At 38.8% G+C, this 17,645-nt stretch overlaps 2 protein-coding genes across 2 annotated transcripts; one reads left to right on the forward strand and one right to left on the reverse strand.

Annotated features, from left to right (window-relative positions):
- Positions 1-671: 671 nt before the first annotated feature.
- Positions 672-2,328, reverse strand: LOC116249955 (GDSL esterase/lipase At5g14450-like). Its single transcript, XM_050076591.1, has 4 exons — positions 2,097-2,328; positions 1,757-1,943; positions 1,506-1,612; positions 672-949 (listed from the first exon to the last, which is right to left on the reverse strand). Exons 1-4 carry the CDS (start codon positions 2,326-2,328, stop codon positions 672-674), a joined length of 804 nt encoding a protein of 267 aa, XP_049932548.1.
- Positions 2,329-3,967: 1,639 nt separating this feature from the next.
- On the forward strand, positions 3,968-6,702 carry LOC116249966 (uncharacterized). The gene is made up of 3 exons (XM_050076530.1): positions 3,968-4,006; positions 5,647-5,763; positions 5,911-6,702. The coding sequence occupies exons 1-3, from the start codon at positions 4,004-4,006 to the stop codon at positions 6,190-6,192; spliced, it is 402 nt and encodes a 133-aa protein (XP_049932487.1). The 5' UTR covers positions 3,968-4,003; the 3' UTR covers positions 6,193-6,702.
- The last annotated feature ends 10,943 nt before the right edge of the window (positions 6,703-17,645 follow it).

Raw genomic sequence — 17,645 nt, forward strand, 5'->3', positions numbered from 1 at the left:
CATCAGACCCTCTCTTATGTGAACATTCAAATCAAACTCTCTCAGCCCCTCTCTCCTTGAAGGAGAAGCCATCAGATGGTTTTGGATTGAAGGGTTTCAGATGGATGGATCCCACCCACCTTCTCATATATATAACATTATTTATTTCATTAAAAAATGTTTTAAATCATGTCACTTAAATATAACAGTTAAGAGTTTTTAGAGTTCTAAAACAAATGGTGCATTATGGGTTATTGACAGTTTTAGGTAAGATATTCATGTCTACACTAAAATTGCACCAGCTAAAATGAGTTTCTACTAAGAAAAAGGATATAAATCATAGAATCATATTATTTAAGAAAAATGATGTTTTGTGAATATTAACTCCTTTTTTATGGTTTTTATTTTAATGTAAAGAAAAAATATATGAATGAAGCGACACCGGCTTAAACGAGCCGAACTAGCGCTCACCTCACAAAGCTCGACTTGAGCTTAAGCTCGATTTCGGCTCACTCGTTGTACATTTCTATCTGTAGCTTCCTGCTTTCTAAAGTATCTTGATTTCTAGATAAAACATCCAACATCAATAAATTTTTGAATTCCAACAAGTATTTAAGTTGTGCTCATTGAATTCTGAAGGGAAAACAAATATAACAAGGACGCAAATGGATCTAGTGGCTCAGGCCTCATATTCAAACATGCACCAGATGACTGTACTCTAGCGGACCCGGTTGCAGGCCAATGAAAAGAGGAATTTGAGGGTCCGATAAGGAGCCATGGATGACCTGCCTGGCGATGAGCTCGTTGGCTCGGTGGGTGTAGTGGGCGCCGTCCCAGCTGATATAAGTCGAGGGGTCACTGCATGAAGTTCCTCGAATTTTAGTGCCGTTCACCAACTTTTCATGCCCGCAATATACGATATGGTCCACGGTTGCATGTCCGCAGCATATCTTGAAAGGATCTACAAAGCCTGAATGAAGAAGGAGTAAGTCTAGAATCATGAGAAAAACTTTCTCTAGTATGTAAAAATTTTCTACATAGCAGCTTGTTTCATGTCATGAGCCGAGGTCAGGCCCAGTTTTCACGTCATGCAAACACATCTAGAACCTAGTTTTGCCTCCAAAACCTGGTTTTGGGTTGTCATCGAAATGTCTTATTAAAATTTTAAGTATTTCCTAAATCGTAGTTAGGCCAGCGGTAACCCTAAATAGTACAATCGATCAGGGACTCTCTCTCTCTCTCTTTGTCAATGATGGTAGTACAACTAGTCAGGCAGGGTGGCGCATAATGGTTGTTTTCCCAGTTCGATATTGAACAATTTAAAAAAAAATTACATGTAAATTTTAGAAAATTTTACTTGTTTTATGTAAAAATTTTGAAAAATTATATTTCGACCCGTGTCAAAATTTATAAACTTTAATTCGGCCCCCTCATGAAAATTTTCTGGCTATACCCTGACCATGTGGTTAAGGAGATGGGTGTTTCTCCCTCCCTCTCTCTCTATTTCTTGACAAAGTCCACAGCACCTTGCATGTTTTGAACTTGTGACATCCTATCAGCTTGGTGGAGTGACTTGCCGTTGCGGTGTCTATCCAAACTTTTGGCAGTCTTTGTTTGGTATGTTACTGTGTATCTTCCGCAAAAAAATGGGACAGATTTATTGAACACTTCAATGGAACACTTTTCAAAGTGTCTAATGAACCTAACCAGTTTTCCGGTTAAATGCATGGACAGTAACATAATGTTACGGTTCCCAAACGGCCCCTTGGTACATTACTCAAAGGGATTCAACTTTACCTTTACAACGAGCGATAATCCGGCAAGAATATCTGGAATGGTATCGCGGACTTGATCATTCGTCATAGTTGAAAAGGCGAGAGACAAATCGTTCTGTCCGATATCAATTGTATACAGAGCATTGGCGAAATCTTCCATCCGCGGAAGCATGCCTGCAAACCAGTATCCTGAAATGCAGCAGCAATATGAGAACTAAAGACAGGTTGAATTCAAAGCAATATTCAAGTAGCCATATTGTATAGTGTTCAAGCACAAAGTGTTGCTAAACTAACCAATTGCTATAAGTGGAACTAAATATCATGAAGGAGTGCTTGATATACCTTCATTGATGGACTGATTGGGTTTCTGCTTCAGCTCTGTGAATTGGTATAACTGAAAGTCAAGAAAGAAAGGGCTCGCACCACCATGAGTAAAAGTCTTATTATTCTGCGGACGGATCGTCGATCCTCCACTCGCAAAATTCGCTCCTCCCCTGAAATTTGGTCCGATCGAGTCCAGATACGGATGCAGGAACAGCGGGCCTAGTTCCATGGCTGCCAATTCAACACGCATGAGTTTTAGGTTAGATTTATTTGATAAGAGGAGAGTTTAAGTTACAGTATTGATGATTCGCAGATACAAATCAAGGCGTTCATTGTTGTCTTTAATGTGTTTCAAGGGGTCGTTCCGCAGCCGAGACACTTTGTAAGTATCACATGAATCTATTTCAAAGATTGGGTCAATTCAAATATTTTGTGAGTCGACTCCAATCTTTAGGATAGATTCACAACACAATCGTGAAATGTTATTGATGTCAATTGAGGCTTGAAGGCTCATTTAACAATATGTTACCATTTCATGTATTTGCCTCCAAAATTGATGTAGATATATAAGACACTATACCTTTACGTCGACCATGCACAAGCGCACGCCGAAGATTTTTTTTTTTTCACATTTCCACGTCCGATTCAATCTCGCTCGTCTCATCCGTATTAATTACTTGTAATATTGGATTAGGACTCATCACTGTCATTTTTAATATCAAATGGTATTCCTTCTTGTTGCTTACAAATAGCAGCTTGGGCATGATGACTCATAACTGTCATTTCACATTTCCACGACCCGTCTTCCCTTTCTTCCTCCTTTTGCCGTTTCCGGAAGACAAGAAAGAGGAAGAGCGACCGATTTTCATCCTCGCAGAGAGGAGGAAAGTGGGGGAGAAGGATAGGAAAAAGGGGAGAGAAGGGAACACGATCAGAGAAGGGAGTCATGGTTTCCACCAGGCGCAGCTCTTCATCGGCGAAGCTTTCTACGCCGTCCCCGGCGCCAAGCAGCAAGCGTCTCAAGGTATTCGGATGAAGCAAAGCTTTCCCAAATCTTGTCCGTTATGGCTGAAACCCCAGCTTCCGATCCAGATGCCTCCGTCGACAAACCGGTCGCGATGCCACCTCCTTCACCAGGTTTGTATCCCGAGTTCTGCGTGTGCCACTTGGGGAGAACGATGATTGTGAAAACCTGCTTTCCTTAATCCTTTTCCGTTTTGCTTACCTGGGCTTGTAGGTTCTGCGCCGATGGAGGTGGAGAAATTGAAGACAGTGCCATCGACATGGAATAATAGGTCGAAGAGAAGGACGCCTAATTTGGAATAGTTGACTGCATGGGGAAGACTTATATCACAGTATCCGCAGGCATGTTCCCCGATCCACTTCCTCATTGCTGATCGAGTACATTGTTTTGTTGATTCTCCTGACTTCGGCTGTAGGTCATGTATAGGGAGGTTTTTTCTGCCGCAATTTGGTCAGATTTCGGTTGTAGGCATCGGCTGGGTCGGTTGCATGTTGTTCTGATTCATTAACTAACATGGACTTGAGGTCCCTTCAGGGATTTCCGTGTTTATAAAGTATGGTGCCTTGATTTGAATTACGCTGTCATGCTCGTCAAGATCGTTAGTCTTGTATGCTGTTGCTCTGGACGGGAAATTTGGAAGTCTATGTCTGTTTCAGGCGAAGCAGTTTCCTCAGTTATCAGCTTAATACTTTTTTTTCTCTGTACTGGATTCAAGAGTTTGAGATTCGCCTTGTAGCTTGGTCCTATTTCACAGTGTAGAAGGTAAACTTTAGGATTATCATTTGTCGTCAGTGTATGAAAATGAGTTCTCTAAGTGGTGTAGCTTGGTTCAGGCCTTTCACAGACCTCTCAAATAGGACGCAAGTCAACATATCCTGCAAATGAAGGGCAGCATAAGGTCATGGTAAGGAGTAGGTAGATGACAGAAATGAAGTCAATTCCATTATGCCTCCATGTACGACGACGTTGTGTTTGGATGTGTTTTGCTAATGCTGTATTAGTTGGTGGTCAAGAATATATTTTAAGTTCATTTATGGCATCTTTCCATGGTCAGCCAATTATATAAACGGATGAGGGCAAGTGAATGATTAGAAACCAGTGTCAGAGACAGTCTTTTACAGTTAATCTAAGAATGTTATCGCTTAGTAGTGTACATCTTCCCAATCAATTTTGTTATTTATATGAGGTTAAGGACCTAAGGTACTTGAGTAGAAAAGAGCATCCTCATTAGCCTATTGTGTTGAAACCTGGCATGTCAGATGAAGCCTGGAAACTGGATGCGACTTATTGTTGTGGTTGGTTCCGAGTATGTTGGAGAATGCTTTCAATGTGCGAATTCTGACGAGTTAGTTACTTCTTACATAGAAGCTCTCAAGGTAATTTATTGTTGTAAATTGCACAAGCTGTTGGGAGTTGAGAGTCTTGAGACAGTTCAATCACCTACAAAATTAGTATTGAGATGCACTAGTGGATAATGCTCACCTACAAAATTAGTATTGAGATGCACTAGTGGATAATGCATACAGTGTTGCCACATTAGTGGGAAGGTTTTAGGATTTTTGATGTATAATGGTTTAAACTCCATTCCCTTGCTTTTATTGCATTATTTCATATTTAAGCAATCTTCAAGTGGCCTAGTGGCTGGCACTTCAAGTCTTCTAATTAGTGTTGGGCTTCTTGGTCCGTCTGGTAGATATTTTCTCCCATATATCCAAAATGAAATTGCCCTTTTTGCTTCTCTTAAATAACCTTGATACTTGAGATGTGATGTTATCCAGCATATTGGCACATAACATTTTCTATTGCTGTTTGTTTTTTGTTTAAGGAGCCAACATGGTGACTCTGGTAGTTAAACAGAAATCTGAAGAAATGTAGAGAAAAGATAATCTCCACTAAGTTAGTACTAAAATACTGATTATATATATTGTGGAAAGTAGAAAGAGAAAACAGAAAAGAGAATCCCCTCTGATGGTCTGACATTGATTGAAACTCGGTCTGGGTCATCAAGTTGACCCGTTAAGTCATGAGTCGTAAATGGACGAGTCGAGTCCCGAGTCACTGAGTTTTAAAACATTGCGCGATATGTGTTTGTATATGTATATATGTACAATAACAGAAAAACATGTGTTTATACATAATGGTATTTTGTCTTTATTACGTTTGGCATTTTAATGTTGTGTTTCCATTCTTTTTGTTTTCTTTTGTTTTAGTTGACCAACTTTGAGTGATTCAAACCAACTAGTACGACTAGGTTTTAGGGACTTGGCTAACTTTTGTGTGATATCATATTCTGAAGGTGAGATTTGGAGACATTTGTCTGCAGGATTAGACTAAAGTTATTGCTCCTTTAAAAGCTAGGAAATCAATTATGTCTCAGTTTATTCCCTCCTCTTTATGACGCTTCTACAGTGCGCATTTCTTTTTGGGCTGTAGAAGTTGATTTAGAAATTAGAATTCCAGATTTGTTACACACGGTGGAAGTATTAGTCAATTGTGTGTTGTTTTTAAATGTAGTCTGAAATTTTGCAAGTTTTATTTTTTCAGAATCCTCATTTGCTCATGTATGGTCCTGTTTTCACGGTTGGTCAAAGTCGTAGCTGCAACTTGTACTTGAAGGATTCATTTGTGAGTTCAGTTCTTTGTCGACTGAAGTTTGTACAGGTAATCTTAATAATCTTAAAATTTATCTTAAACTTATTTGTGACATTATTTGCAAGATAGCATATATTTATCTTGTTTTCTGCAAATACTATCTTAAACTTGTGACTGGCATGTGCTCTCTGGAATCATTATTGGTGATGGGAACAGCGGGAGGAAGGATACACCAGTATATTGGAAAATGCAGGAGCTAAAGGATCCATTGAAGTCAACGGAAAGCCTGTCAAAAAGAACTCAGATGTCATCCTTTGGGCTGGGGATGAGCTGGTGTTTAGTTCATCTGGCAACCATTCTTATGTATCCTTTACTTGCTACTGGAACACACTGTTGCTTACTAAACTTAAGATTTGGTTCTATGGGACTTCATGGTGCTCTCTGCCTCTCTCTATCATTAACTTGGTACTGGACATGTGTCTCTGTCTAACAAACTAGTCATAGTAGCAGAACATTTTGCATATCTTATCAAAATTTTATTTTGTTTTTCTTTTCGCCACACATCTGTTTATTGATAGAAATACATGTGTATGCAGTATGCACAAAATAGTCTGATCTTTGGGTTATAATTTTATGTAGTTAGCTCTGAAGTAGCTGAATTCTAAGGTTCTTTCTTCTAGGCCGCTGCATTATATGATATGGAGGCGTATTGTACGATACATATCATATAGGTTGGCAACTTGGCTGAATATATATCATACACATTTTTCATATGTGTCGTATATGTTTTGACCATATCTTGCCTTGTCTTATGATACGGTGCAATTTTTAAAAAAGGGGCACGATGCACCTTTTGATTGATTTTTTTTTTTAAAACTGCATCTTCTCCATTTCTGACACATTTGAGAGCTTTGGGAGAGAGTTTTGCTGGTTTTGGAGAGAAATTGCCAAATAAATCATCAATTTGAGGGAGAAAGTGTGATTTTAGAGGAAGATTTGCTCATGGGAAACCCGTTCATGTTTGGAAAAAGAAGTCTTTTGTGTTTTTTCTTATATAAAAGATATAGGATCTCTCAATTTCAAGGTTTATATATATTTCTATTGTTTTCTAAAGTTTACCATAAGTTTCTGTTTGTTTTATGAGATATTTTTTTTAATCTTTCAATGTGTTGTTACCATATTGTGGCTTATGAATGATGAATCGTGTATGTTCATTTATGTGTGTGATGAGTGTTTTATATAGAACAAATATTCATGATTTTCTGAAATTTTTTCTGGTTTTTTTTTGGTGAGTTAAAAAATAATTTATGATACACTATGGTATGTTATGACTTATGATATGGTGTATAGGTTATCTTGACCGATATGCGTTACAATAAGCCTTTACAACATTGCTTTTAGGCATTCTTTGCATCCTTGCTTCATGGTATTCCTTAAAATGCGTCTAGATTTTCCAGCAGCTTACAGTTGAGAGTCCTACTGCTGCATCTTCTGTCGGTATTGCAGAGGCTCACAGTGCCCCTTTAAAATGAGGTTCAAGTTGAAGCAAGATCTCGTGATCCATCTGCTTGCTGTGGCAGGGGCATCAATATTGGCGTCTCTATCAAACCTTGGGAATGATCTGTCACTTCTTCCTCCACCTTCCCAAAGCAATGAGGATGCCCAACAAGCAATACGGAGACCAGCATTATCTACTGCCTTTGAAGTACCAGACGATTCTGTTCCCGTGCTTGATATCAATACCTGCACCAGGGTCCAGGAAAGACAGTGCTGATCAAAATTCTGGAACTGATGTGCCACTAGATGATAATGCACCCGCACCAGCTGAACAAACATCCAGAGTAGATCTTAATGTTGGCAACATTGATCGTGGTATGAATGCAGATAATGGCAGATGGAATTTTAAGTCCATTTCACATAAAAAATTTATGCGTATGCTGAAGGATACAGCTGACATTGATCCAAGTGGGTCCTTTTTCAAACAATTACTTGAAGATAGAAAGGAGATGCTTAAGGATTCTGATTCATCAACACTTTTGCCAATGTCTGCTAAATGTCAAGCTTTTAAGGACAACATGCGCGAGGGAATTCTGGCACTCAAGTGTCATTTGATAACTTCCCTTATTATTTGAGGTATCATATTCTATCCATTCGGTTTCTGCAAAAATTCCTTTGTTTTTTGTGACTTTAGACTAGCTTTTGTCTCATGATGTGAGATGTGTCCATGTCTTGTTTTGTTACATATTATAATTGGTTTATTCTTTTGAGATTTCGTATATCAAAATGTGAGATGAGAATCTGTTATGTCTAAGTCACCATATGCCAAGCTAATCTCTCTATTATATAGTCTCTAGAATTACATGCATACAATGTTATTGCTTATATATAATCGAAGTAGAATAGGGACAAGAAAAAGAACATTTCTCTCATGGATCCAACATTGTAAAAAGCATGGCAGAATCAATCTCCAGTATCCTTCCCCAAATTGGGCATCTGGTTGCACCTTGGTATCTAGTATTTACATATCAACTTTACTTGAAGAGGGTACTAGGGAGTAAAGTTGTATGCGATTGTTTCTTTTGCATGATCAAAATGGACCTGGCATATTAGAGTGTGGTGCTTGAGATGAAGAGAAAAAGTTATGGTCGAATTGGTACTGTAGAGATAAAGCTAAGGAAACTGTACTATAAACTATAAGCTGAAGACAAAATATTAATGAAATTGTACAATTCTATACTAGACTTCGTATCTATCTGGATAGCAGCAATTGAACATTATCTTGCCCATGTTTCCGAGAAAGTAGCATCATATATTTTGCAAACATGTTTAGCGTTTCTTGTAGTTGCTTGTTATGATAAGCAGTAATATTATATGCTTATATGCATTGATTTATCAAAACTTTGAGCTACAGTTTGATAATCCTTGTTTTGTTTAGTGAAAACACAAAAAATGCGTTGATTTGTCCTATCTACATACATTTGAAGCGCAAGGAGTTTGCCAAGTTTACCACAGATCTTCCTACTGTTAGTGCAAGAATTTTGTTATCGGGTCCTTCAGGTACTCTTCTTGGAAATTTGTGGGTGTTAAGTGGAGGTTAGTTTTATGTACAAATGCTGTTACCATATGCTGTCATTTCTCTTTTAGGTTCAGACATATATCAAGAGACATTGGCAAAAGCACTTGCCAACTTTTTTGGTTCCAAATTGCTTATAGTAGATGCAAACTCATTACCGAATGTAAGTGCATGATTGTGTTTGCACATGTTTGTCTTGATTTTTTTTTTCAATTTATTTTTCCTTGTTTAATTTCTTTAGAACTTTATTTCGGTCAGAGGCTGTCGGCAAAGGATTCAGATGTTAACAAGGATGGTGTAAGAGTTGAGAAGTTATCCGGTTCTGTTAGACAGACATCGTTCTTCACATTCAGATGCTGTGCAGCAGAAGAAGCCAACTTCTAGTGTTGAAGCAGATATTGTTTGCTCTTCTGCCATTAACTCGAAATCCCCACCGAAACAGGAGGCTTCAACTGCATCATCCAAAACCTAGTCCAGCTCAGTTGGCTAGCCCCAACGACTCCTTTTGGAGCAATCGGACCTAGTCCAACTGCTAGTTCTCTTCTATCTTCTATTTTTTCTTTTTTTATTCCTTAGTTCTTCGTTGTGTATGTACTGCTGTTGTTTTTGCCATTGTGAGGAAGTCATTTTCTACAGCTTTTGGTAGGACTCAATAATATTTTTCATTCTCTATTTTTTTGGTCACATGGCCTTGGTGCTTTTCATGGAGTTTCACTGTATATATGTGACTGTTGTCAGTCACATTTTCATGGTATTAGAGCTCTGGTTTGGGCTTTGATTTGCTGATTGTGAGTACAACCTTTTTGTTGGTTCATAAATACGGTGTTCACCAACTATTTAGTGAAATTACTGAAGCCTTGAGGAATGGTTGCTGCTGCCTTGCATGGAGACTAATACCGTGCTGATTTTGCTGACTGCACACCTTTTGAAACCGTTGGTGACATGACATTTATGGGAACTCATTACCCATCAACTAACCTTTTGTCTGGAAGACCATACTTTGACTAGAGAGCTGATGAAGTTCGTTGCACTACCTAACAGGCCCATCTAGTTTGATAAATACTCCTCTCTTTAGATAGAGGAGAGTTCCCACTTCCGGCAACATACCATTTGATGTCAAGGACATTTTTTGAATGAGGACATTTTTAATTTTGATTAAAAAATTTTAAAAGTGTCTTCTCACACAAATGATATGCCTTTATTTTATTCTTATTTCCTCTCTGAGTAAAAGGAAAATGTTTCAAATTTTTGTTGTCAATCACTAGAAGAGCAAGTCTAGAAAAATCCTAGATATGAACGGTGAGGAAAAATTCTATGAAGCTGAGAAAGTCAAAACTAGGAAAGGTTATTGACTCTACCGATCAAGCGTCTACAAGGATTTAGCAGGAAAATATCCTAAGAGAGAGACTATAATGCCATTTAAAATCTTGGCAGGTAGCAAAATGAGAGTTGAGAGATGGGCTCGGGGCTTGTGTAGTCGTTCCTCTGGGTCAGTAATCGAGAGTACTGGGTAGGCATAAAGGTGATTTATGTCTATGCTGCGAAGATGATGACTTATGAACTTTTGGCATATTGAAAACCCGCAAGGTGAAACGGGTTTGATACGTTACAAACCTACACATAACCACCAAAGTGGTGGAGCTCTGTAGTAGCCTCTGGGGTGGTGAGGTATTCCCTCAGAGGTGAAGGTCGGCCTAAAAAAAAAAAAAATCAAAAGCAAGAAAAAAAAGGCAAAAAGCTGTTACAAAAAAATAAAAAGAAAAAAAAGGGGCCTGCCAAGAGATGAATAGCATGAATGCTGAAGTCATAGGAATTAAATGTGACAATCTTTTGTGGATGTCCAATTATTAGGTCAATATCTGCTCATATTTTTTGATTTCTAAGACGTCGAGGATGATTCCTTTACGTTCATATTTTGGAACTTTAAAGACACCCCTTCTAGAGATTCAACAACATTAATGCCAAATGATTCCTGATGCTTGTATGGTATTGAGGATAAATGAAGGGCATATCATTTGCACAACACGAGCACTAAAGCCTATGATTTAAATTGATGATTTATAAGCTATTTCAAAGTAAAAAACTTGACATCTCTTGTTATGTTTTCCGGCTTCTTAGGCGATCTCCCATCCCCTTTTTGTTCTTCAAGGATGTTGTCATTTTCATTACCAAACTGGTAGTCCGTTCACATAATGGATGAAGCCTCTCAAACATATCCACTCATTTTCAAACGCAATACATTGTGATGATTTATATCTTTTTCATCTCCCGTCTCAAAATACGGGGACCATTCCCTCCCTTTGAGACTTCTTTGAAGACTCCCAACCTCCACTATTGGTGATCATGCTTTATGGTTTCACACATCATGCATAGCATACTTAGCTTAAATCTTTATATTTTTTGATTGTTGTGGAGAATTTCGATTTACGATTATTGCTTTTATTGAAAAAGGACAAATACTTTCCTCTATTGCATGGAGTTTGATCTTGTTTTCTACTGTAAAATCAAGGTTGAGTGGGTTCTTCCTGATCATCATTACATTGGCTCCTTCCAATCATTACATAAATCTGCAGAAGCTTTTGATGATCGCGGAAGCTAATATATTCTGAATTTGGGATTGTGCATGTTTGCAGCTAAGGCACCACTTTTGGCTTACAACAGCTTCATTGAAGTCATTTTCTTGCTGAATGGTTGCAAGGCCCATGCTGCCCACAGTGAATTGCACGAGGTACAACGCCTTTCTCAGTTCGTTGAATGGTTTCTCTTTCTCAGTTCGTTGCTGCAGTTATTTGGGTTGTTAATGAACGTTTTTCCTTCTTAACACAGAGGAGGCAGCGATGACAAAACACAATTGCAAAGGGTGCATATCTATACATTATTACTTAAACAAATGGCACCGGAGCAACTTTTAGCCACTTCTGCGAAGCTTTGTGCTGAGATCTTGGCTGCCGTTGCTGATGGTTTGCTTAATCTCAGGGAACCTGGGGCACAGTCCGTTCTAAAGTGAACCTGGGGCACAGTCCGTTCTAAAGGTACTGGACAGAAAGGTCGTATACCACAATGTTGACTGCAAATATATTGATCATCTGACTATTATTTGCACATGGGATCTGCGATTAGGCTTAAGGAGCAAAATCAGTCATGCAAAACGAAACCAACTAATCAACTGAACGTAATGTGGATGATCACACTGATCAGTTGAGCATTAGTTGCACTTAGCCGCAGCTGTATCTGGGAGTGCTGGTGGACATTAGAGAAGTGGTGATGCTAGCAGGGTGGTATCTGCAGTGGCTGATATAGCTGCCAATTTGCTAATACCGTAATTAAGGATGTCAGCAATGGGGTGCCCACCCCACGCCTGGATTCGATGAGCATACCGAAGGTCAAGTCTGTCTCTAGAAGAAACTGTAGTGGGTTGGAGTCCTTGAGGAGAAGACAGACTTTTGATTCAGACAGTGAAGGCTCATCCACTCTCGCCACATTAAAGATCCTCGATGGTTAAATAACCCCACATAGAAATCGAGTGTCTCGTTAATGGAGGTACCCAGCTCGAAATCCTAGACTGCTAGATCCTCTCCTCCTCCTCATCATCATCCTTGTTCTTGTTGTTTTGAAAATTTTATCGTTTCTGTTGATGGGGATTTTTTGGAATCGATTGAGTGGTGCTTCGAAGTAGACTTGTCTTAACAGACTTTCATATGGGGATGGAGTTCGGTTTAGGGGTGTCATCGAATCTGAGCCGGAAACTTATGTATTGTGATTGGGTTTTTGAAAGTAATATTTTCCTGGTTTTGGTGTTGGTGAAGATGGATTTTTTCTTGTTTTCTATGTGGGGTTACAGTGTGAATTGACTGACCAGGAGGGGTTTTATTTTTTGTCTGTCTTTGTTAGATGGTGAGCGTTCTGTTCATTAATCTTTTTCTCTTTCTCTGTCTGTCTGTCTTCTGTTCTGTTCTTGCCAATAGATACTTATTTTCCTTTATGGCATTTGTGTTCGTTTTGTTGCCGTTCGTACTTCAGAATTGTTTTTTGTTTCTTTTGATATTTTCGTTGTTTGATCGAATTTAGTCCTTGATGATACTTTGGGAGTTATTTTTGGATGTTATTCATGAATCATCTATAATCACCAATGTTTTATGAATATGTATTTAGTGTATAGGGATAGTATGTATTTTTATATTCTTTTTTTACTTTAATTTTTGTATTTTTCCAGCTCAGTTGGCTAGCCCCAACGACTCCTTTTGGAGCAATCGGACCTAGTCCAACTGCTAGTTCTCTTTTATCTTCTATTTTTTCTTTTTTTATTCCTTAGTTCTTCGTTGTGTATGTACTGCTGTTGTTTTTGCCATTGTGAGGAAGTCGTTTTCTACAGCTTTTGGTAGGACTCAATAATATTTTTCATTCTCTATTTTTTTGGTCACATGGCCTTGGTGCTTTTCGTGGAGTTTCACTGTATATATGTGACTGTTATCAGTCACATTTTCATGGTATCGGAGCTCTGGTTTGGGCTTTGATTTGCTGATTGTGAGTACAACCTTTTTGTTGGTTCATAAATACGGTGTTCACCAACTATTTAGTGAAATTACTGAAGCCTTGAGGAATGGTTGCTGCTGCCTTGCATGGAGACTAATACCGTGCTGATTTTGCTGACTGCACACCTTTTGAAGCCAGTTGGTGACATGACATTTATGGGAACTCATTACCCATCAACCAACCTTTTGTCTAGAAGACCATACTTTGACTAGAGAGCTGATGAAGTTCGTTGCTCTACCTAACAGGTCCATCTAGTTTCGTCAAGAAACAGGCATGTAAGGAATAACTTAGTAGGTATGCAAAGATGTCTCAATTTCTTTTGTTGATAGTGTCTTCTAAGACAAGAGGCTCTCTTAAGTCCTGACCCTGTCTTTGTTGCTTTAAAATGCTAAAATCCTTTTCTGCTGACGTGGTTGACAACGCCATGCAGAGGGATTATGTTAAATGGAGAGGTGCCCTCTTTCACCGATTTCTTCTCGCTGTGGTTGATGAGTCAGAGAAGATCCGAACACTAGCTGATTTCCTCTTCAGCAGCTTCCTAAAGAGTGGGTTCTTCCTGTTCGTCATTACATTGGCTCCTTCCAATCATTACATAAATCTGCAGAAGCTTTTGATGATCGTGGAAGCTAATATATTCTGAATTTGGGATTGTGCATGTTTGCAGCTAAGGAACCACTTTTGGCTTACAGCTTCGTTGAAGTCATTTTCTTGCTGAATGGTTGCAAGGCCCATGCTGCCCACAGTGAATTGCACGAGGTACAATGCCTTTCTCAGTTCGTTGAATGGTTTCTCTTTCTCAGTTCGTTGCTGCAGTTATTTGGGTTGTTAATGAACGTTTTTCCTTCTTACACAGAGGAGGCAGCGATGACAAAACACAATTGCAAAGGGTGCATATCTATACATTATTACTTAAACAAATGGCACCGGAGCAACTTTTAGCCACTTCTGCGAAGCTTTGTGCTGAGATCTTGGCTGCCATTGCTGATGGTCTGCTTAATCTCAGGGCACAGTCCGTTCTAAAGGTACTGGACAGAAAGGTCGTATACTACAATGTTGACTGCAAATATATTGATCATCTGACTATTATTTGCGCATGGGAGGAGCACTTCCAAAAAAATTGGTTATTCACTTCCAATCTGGTGTGTGTTAGTTTTTTCAGTTTTAATCGAGCACCTAAAATCTATGAATGTGTGCCTGAAGGTGCTAAAATACTTCAATATCGTCTACAGCTTGCTAAATCTTTTCCTTGCCAGGATGCTCTACAAGTACTAGCATGCAAAGGAATGAGGATTCAACCCATCGAGGTTCAGGAGCAGCGGCTGATACAACTGAGATGGACGAAGAACCAGGGAACAACAATGGAACATTTGTAGCAGCTAGGTCGGGTAATCAGTCAGGTAGCACAGAAGAACCTGGTCATTTCAAAATGGTGAAGAAGCCACGGCTAAGTCGGCAGTTTCAGGGGTAACGTGCAGTGGTCCAAGATCACTCACTCGCCAATATGCTGCAGCTGCAGCTGTATCTGGGAGTGCTGGTGGACATTTGAGAAGTGGTGATGCTAGCAGGGTGGTATCTGCAGTGGCTGATATAGCTGCCAATTTGCTAATACCGTAATTAAGGATGTCATCCATGGGTTGCCCACCCCACGCCTGGATTCGATGAGCATACCGAAGGTCAAGTCTGTCTCTAGAAGAAACTGTAGTGGGTTGGAGTCCTCGAGGAGAAGACAGACTTTTGATTCAGACAGTGAAGGCTCATCCACTCTCGCCACATTAAAGATCCTCGATGGTTAAATAACCCCACATAGAAATCGAGTGTCTCGTTAATGGAGGTACCCAGCTCGGAATCCTAGACTGCTAGATCCTCTCCTCCTCCTCATCATCATCCTTGTTCTTGTTGTTTTGAAAATTTTATCGTTTCTGTTGATGGGGATTTTTTGGAATCGATTGAGTGGTGCTTCGAAGTAGACTTGTCTTAACAGACTTTCTTATGGGGATGGAGTTCGGTTTAGGGGTGTCATCGAATCTGAGCCGGAAACTTATGTATTGTGATTGGGTTTTTGAAAGTAATATTTTCCTGGTTTTGATGTTGGTGAAGATGGATTTTTTCTTGTTTTCTATGTGGGGTTACAGTGTGAATTGACTGACCAGGAGGGGTTTTATTTTTCGTCTGTCTTTGTTAGATGGTGAGCGTTCTCTTCATTAATCTTTTTCTCTTTCTCTGTCTGTCTGTCTTCTGTTCTGTTCTTGCCAATAGATACTTAGCCGTTCGTACTTCAGAATTGTTTTTTGTTTCTTTTGATATTTTCGTTGTTTGATCGAATTTAGTCCTTGATGATACTTTGGGAGTTATTTTTGGATGTTATTCATGAATCATCTATAATCACCAATGTTTTATGAATATGTATTTAGTGTATAGGGATAGTATGTATTTTTATATTCTTTTTTTACTTTAATTTTTGTATTTTTCCAGCTCAGTTGCCTAGCCCCAACGACTCCTTTTGGAGCAATCGGACCTAGTCCAACTGCTAGTTCTCTTTTATCTTCTATTTTTTCTTTTTTTATTCCTTAGTTCTTCGTTGTGTATGTACTGCTGTTGTTTTTGCCATTGTGAGGAAGTCGTTTTCTACAGCTTTTGGTAGGACTCAATAATATTTTTCATTCTCTATTTTTTTGGTCACATGGCCTTGGTGCTTTTCGTGGAGTTTCACTGTATATATGTGACTGTTATCAGTCACATTTTCATGGTATCAGAGCTCTGGTTTGGGCTTTGATTTGCTGATTGTGAGTACAACCTTTTTGTTGGTTCATAAATACGGTGTTCACCAACTATTTAGTGAAATTACTGAAGCCTTGAGGAATGGTCGCTGCTGCCCTTGCATGGAGACTAATACCGTGCTGATTTTGCTGACTGCACACCTTTTGAAGCCAGTTGGTGACATGACATTTATGGGAACTCATTACCCATCAACCAACCTTTTGTCTAGAAGACCATACTTTGACTAGAGAGCTCATGAAGTTCATTGCTCTACTTAACAGGCCCATCTAGTTTGATAAATACTCCTCTCTTTAGAAAGAGGAGTGTTCCTACTTCCGGTAACATACGGACTTTTTTTGAAAGAGGAAATTTTTAATTTTGATTAAAAGAATTTTAAAAGAGTCTTCTCACACAAATGATATGCCTTTATTTTATTCTTATTTCCTCTTTGAGTATAACGAAAATATTTCAAATTTTTGTTGTCAATCACTAGAAGAACAAGTCTAGAAAAATCCTAGATATGAACGGTGAGGAAAAATTCTATGAAAAATTCTATGAAGCTGATAAAGTCAAAACTAGGAAAGGGTGTTGACTCTACCGATCTAGCGTCTACAAGGATTTAGCAGGAAAATATCCTAAGAGAGAGGCCATAATGCCATTTAAAAACTTGGTAGGTAGGAACATGAGAGTTGGGAGATGGGCTCGGTGCTTGTGTAGTCGTTCCTCTGGGTCAGCATAAAGGTGATTTATGTCTATGCTGCGAAGATGATGACTTATGAACTTTTGACATATTGAAAACCCGCAAGGTGAAACGGGTTGGATACGTGACAAAGCTACACATAACCGCCAAAGTGGTAGAGCTCTGTAGTAGCCTCTGGGGTGGTGAGGTATTCCTTCAGAGGTGAAGGTCGGCCTAAAAAAAAAAAATCAAAAGCAAAAAAAAAAAAAACGGCAAAAAGCCACTACAAAAAAATAAAAAGAAAAAAGAAAAAAAAGGTGCCTGCCAAGAGATGAATAGCATGCTGAACTCATAAGAATTAAATGTGACAATCTTTTGTGGATGTGCAATTATTTGGTCAATATCTGCTCATATTTTTTAATTTGATTTCCAAGACGTCGAGGATGATTCCTTTATGTTCATATTTTGGAACTTTAAAGACATCCCTTTTAGAGATTCAACAACATTAATGCCAAATGAATCCTGATGCTTGTATGGTATTGAGCATAAATGAAGGGCATATCATTTGCACAACATGAGCACTAAAGCCTATGGTTTAAATTGATGATTTATGAGCTATTTCAAAGTGAAAAACTTGACATCTCTTGTTATGTTTTCCGGCTTCTTAGGCGATCTCCCAACCCCTTTTTGTTCTTGAAGGATGTTGTCATTTTCATTACCAAACTGGTAGTCCGTTCACATAATGGATGAAGCCTCTCAAACATATCCACTCATTTTCAAACGCAATACATTGTGATGATTTATATCTTTACATTGTGATGATTTATTCGTTGTGTATGTACTGCTGTTGTTTTTGCCATTGTGAGGAAGTTGTTTGCTACAGCTTTTGGTAGGACTCAATAATATTTT

The sequence above is a fragment of the Nymphaea colorata genome, chromosome 3 (genome assembly GCF_008831285.2).
Source record: "Nymphaea colorata isolate Beijing-Zhang1983 chromosome 3, ASM883128v2, whole genome shotgun sequence".
Lineage (NCBI taxonomy): Eukaryota > Viridiplantae > Streptophyta > Magnoliopsida > Nymphaeales > Nymphaeaceae > Nymphaea > Nymphaea colorata.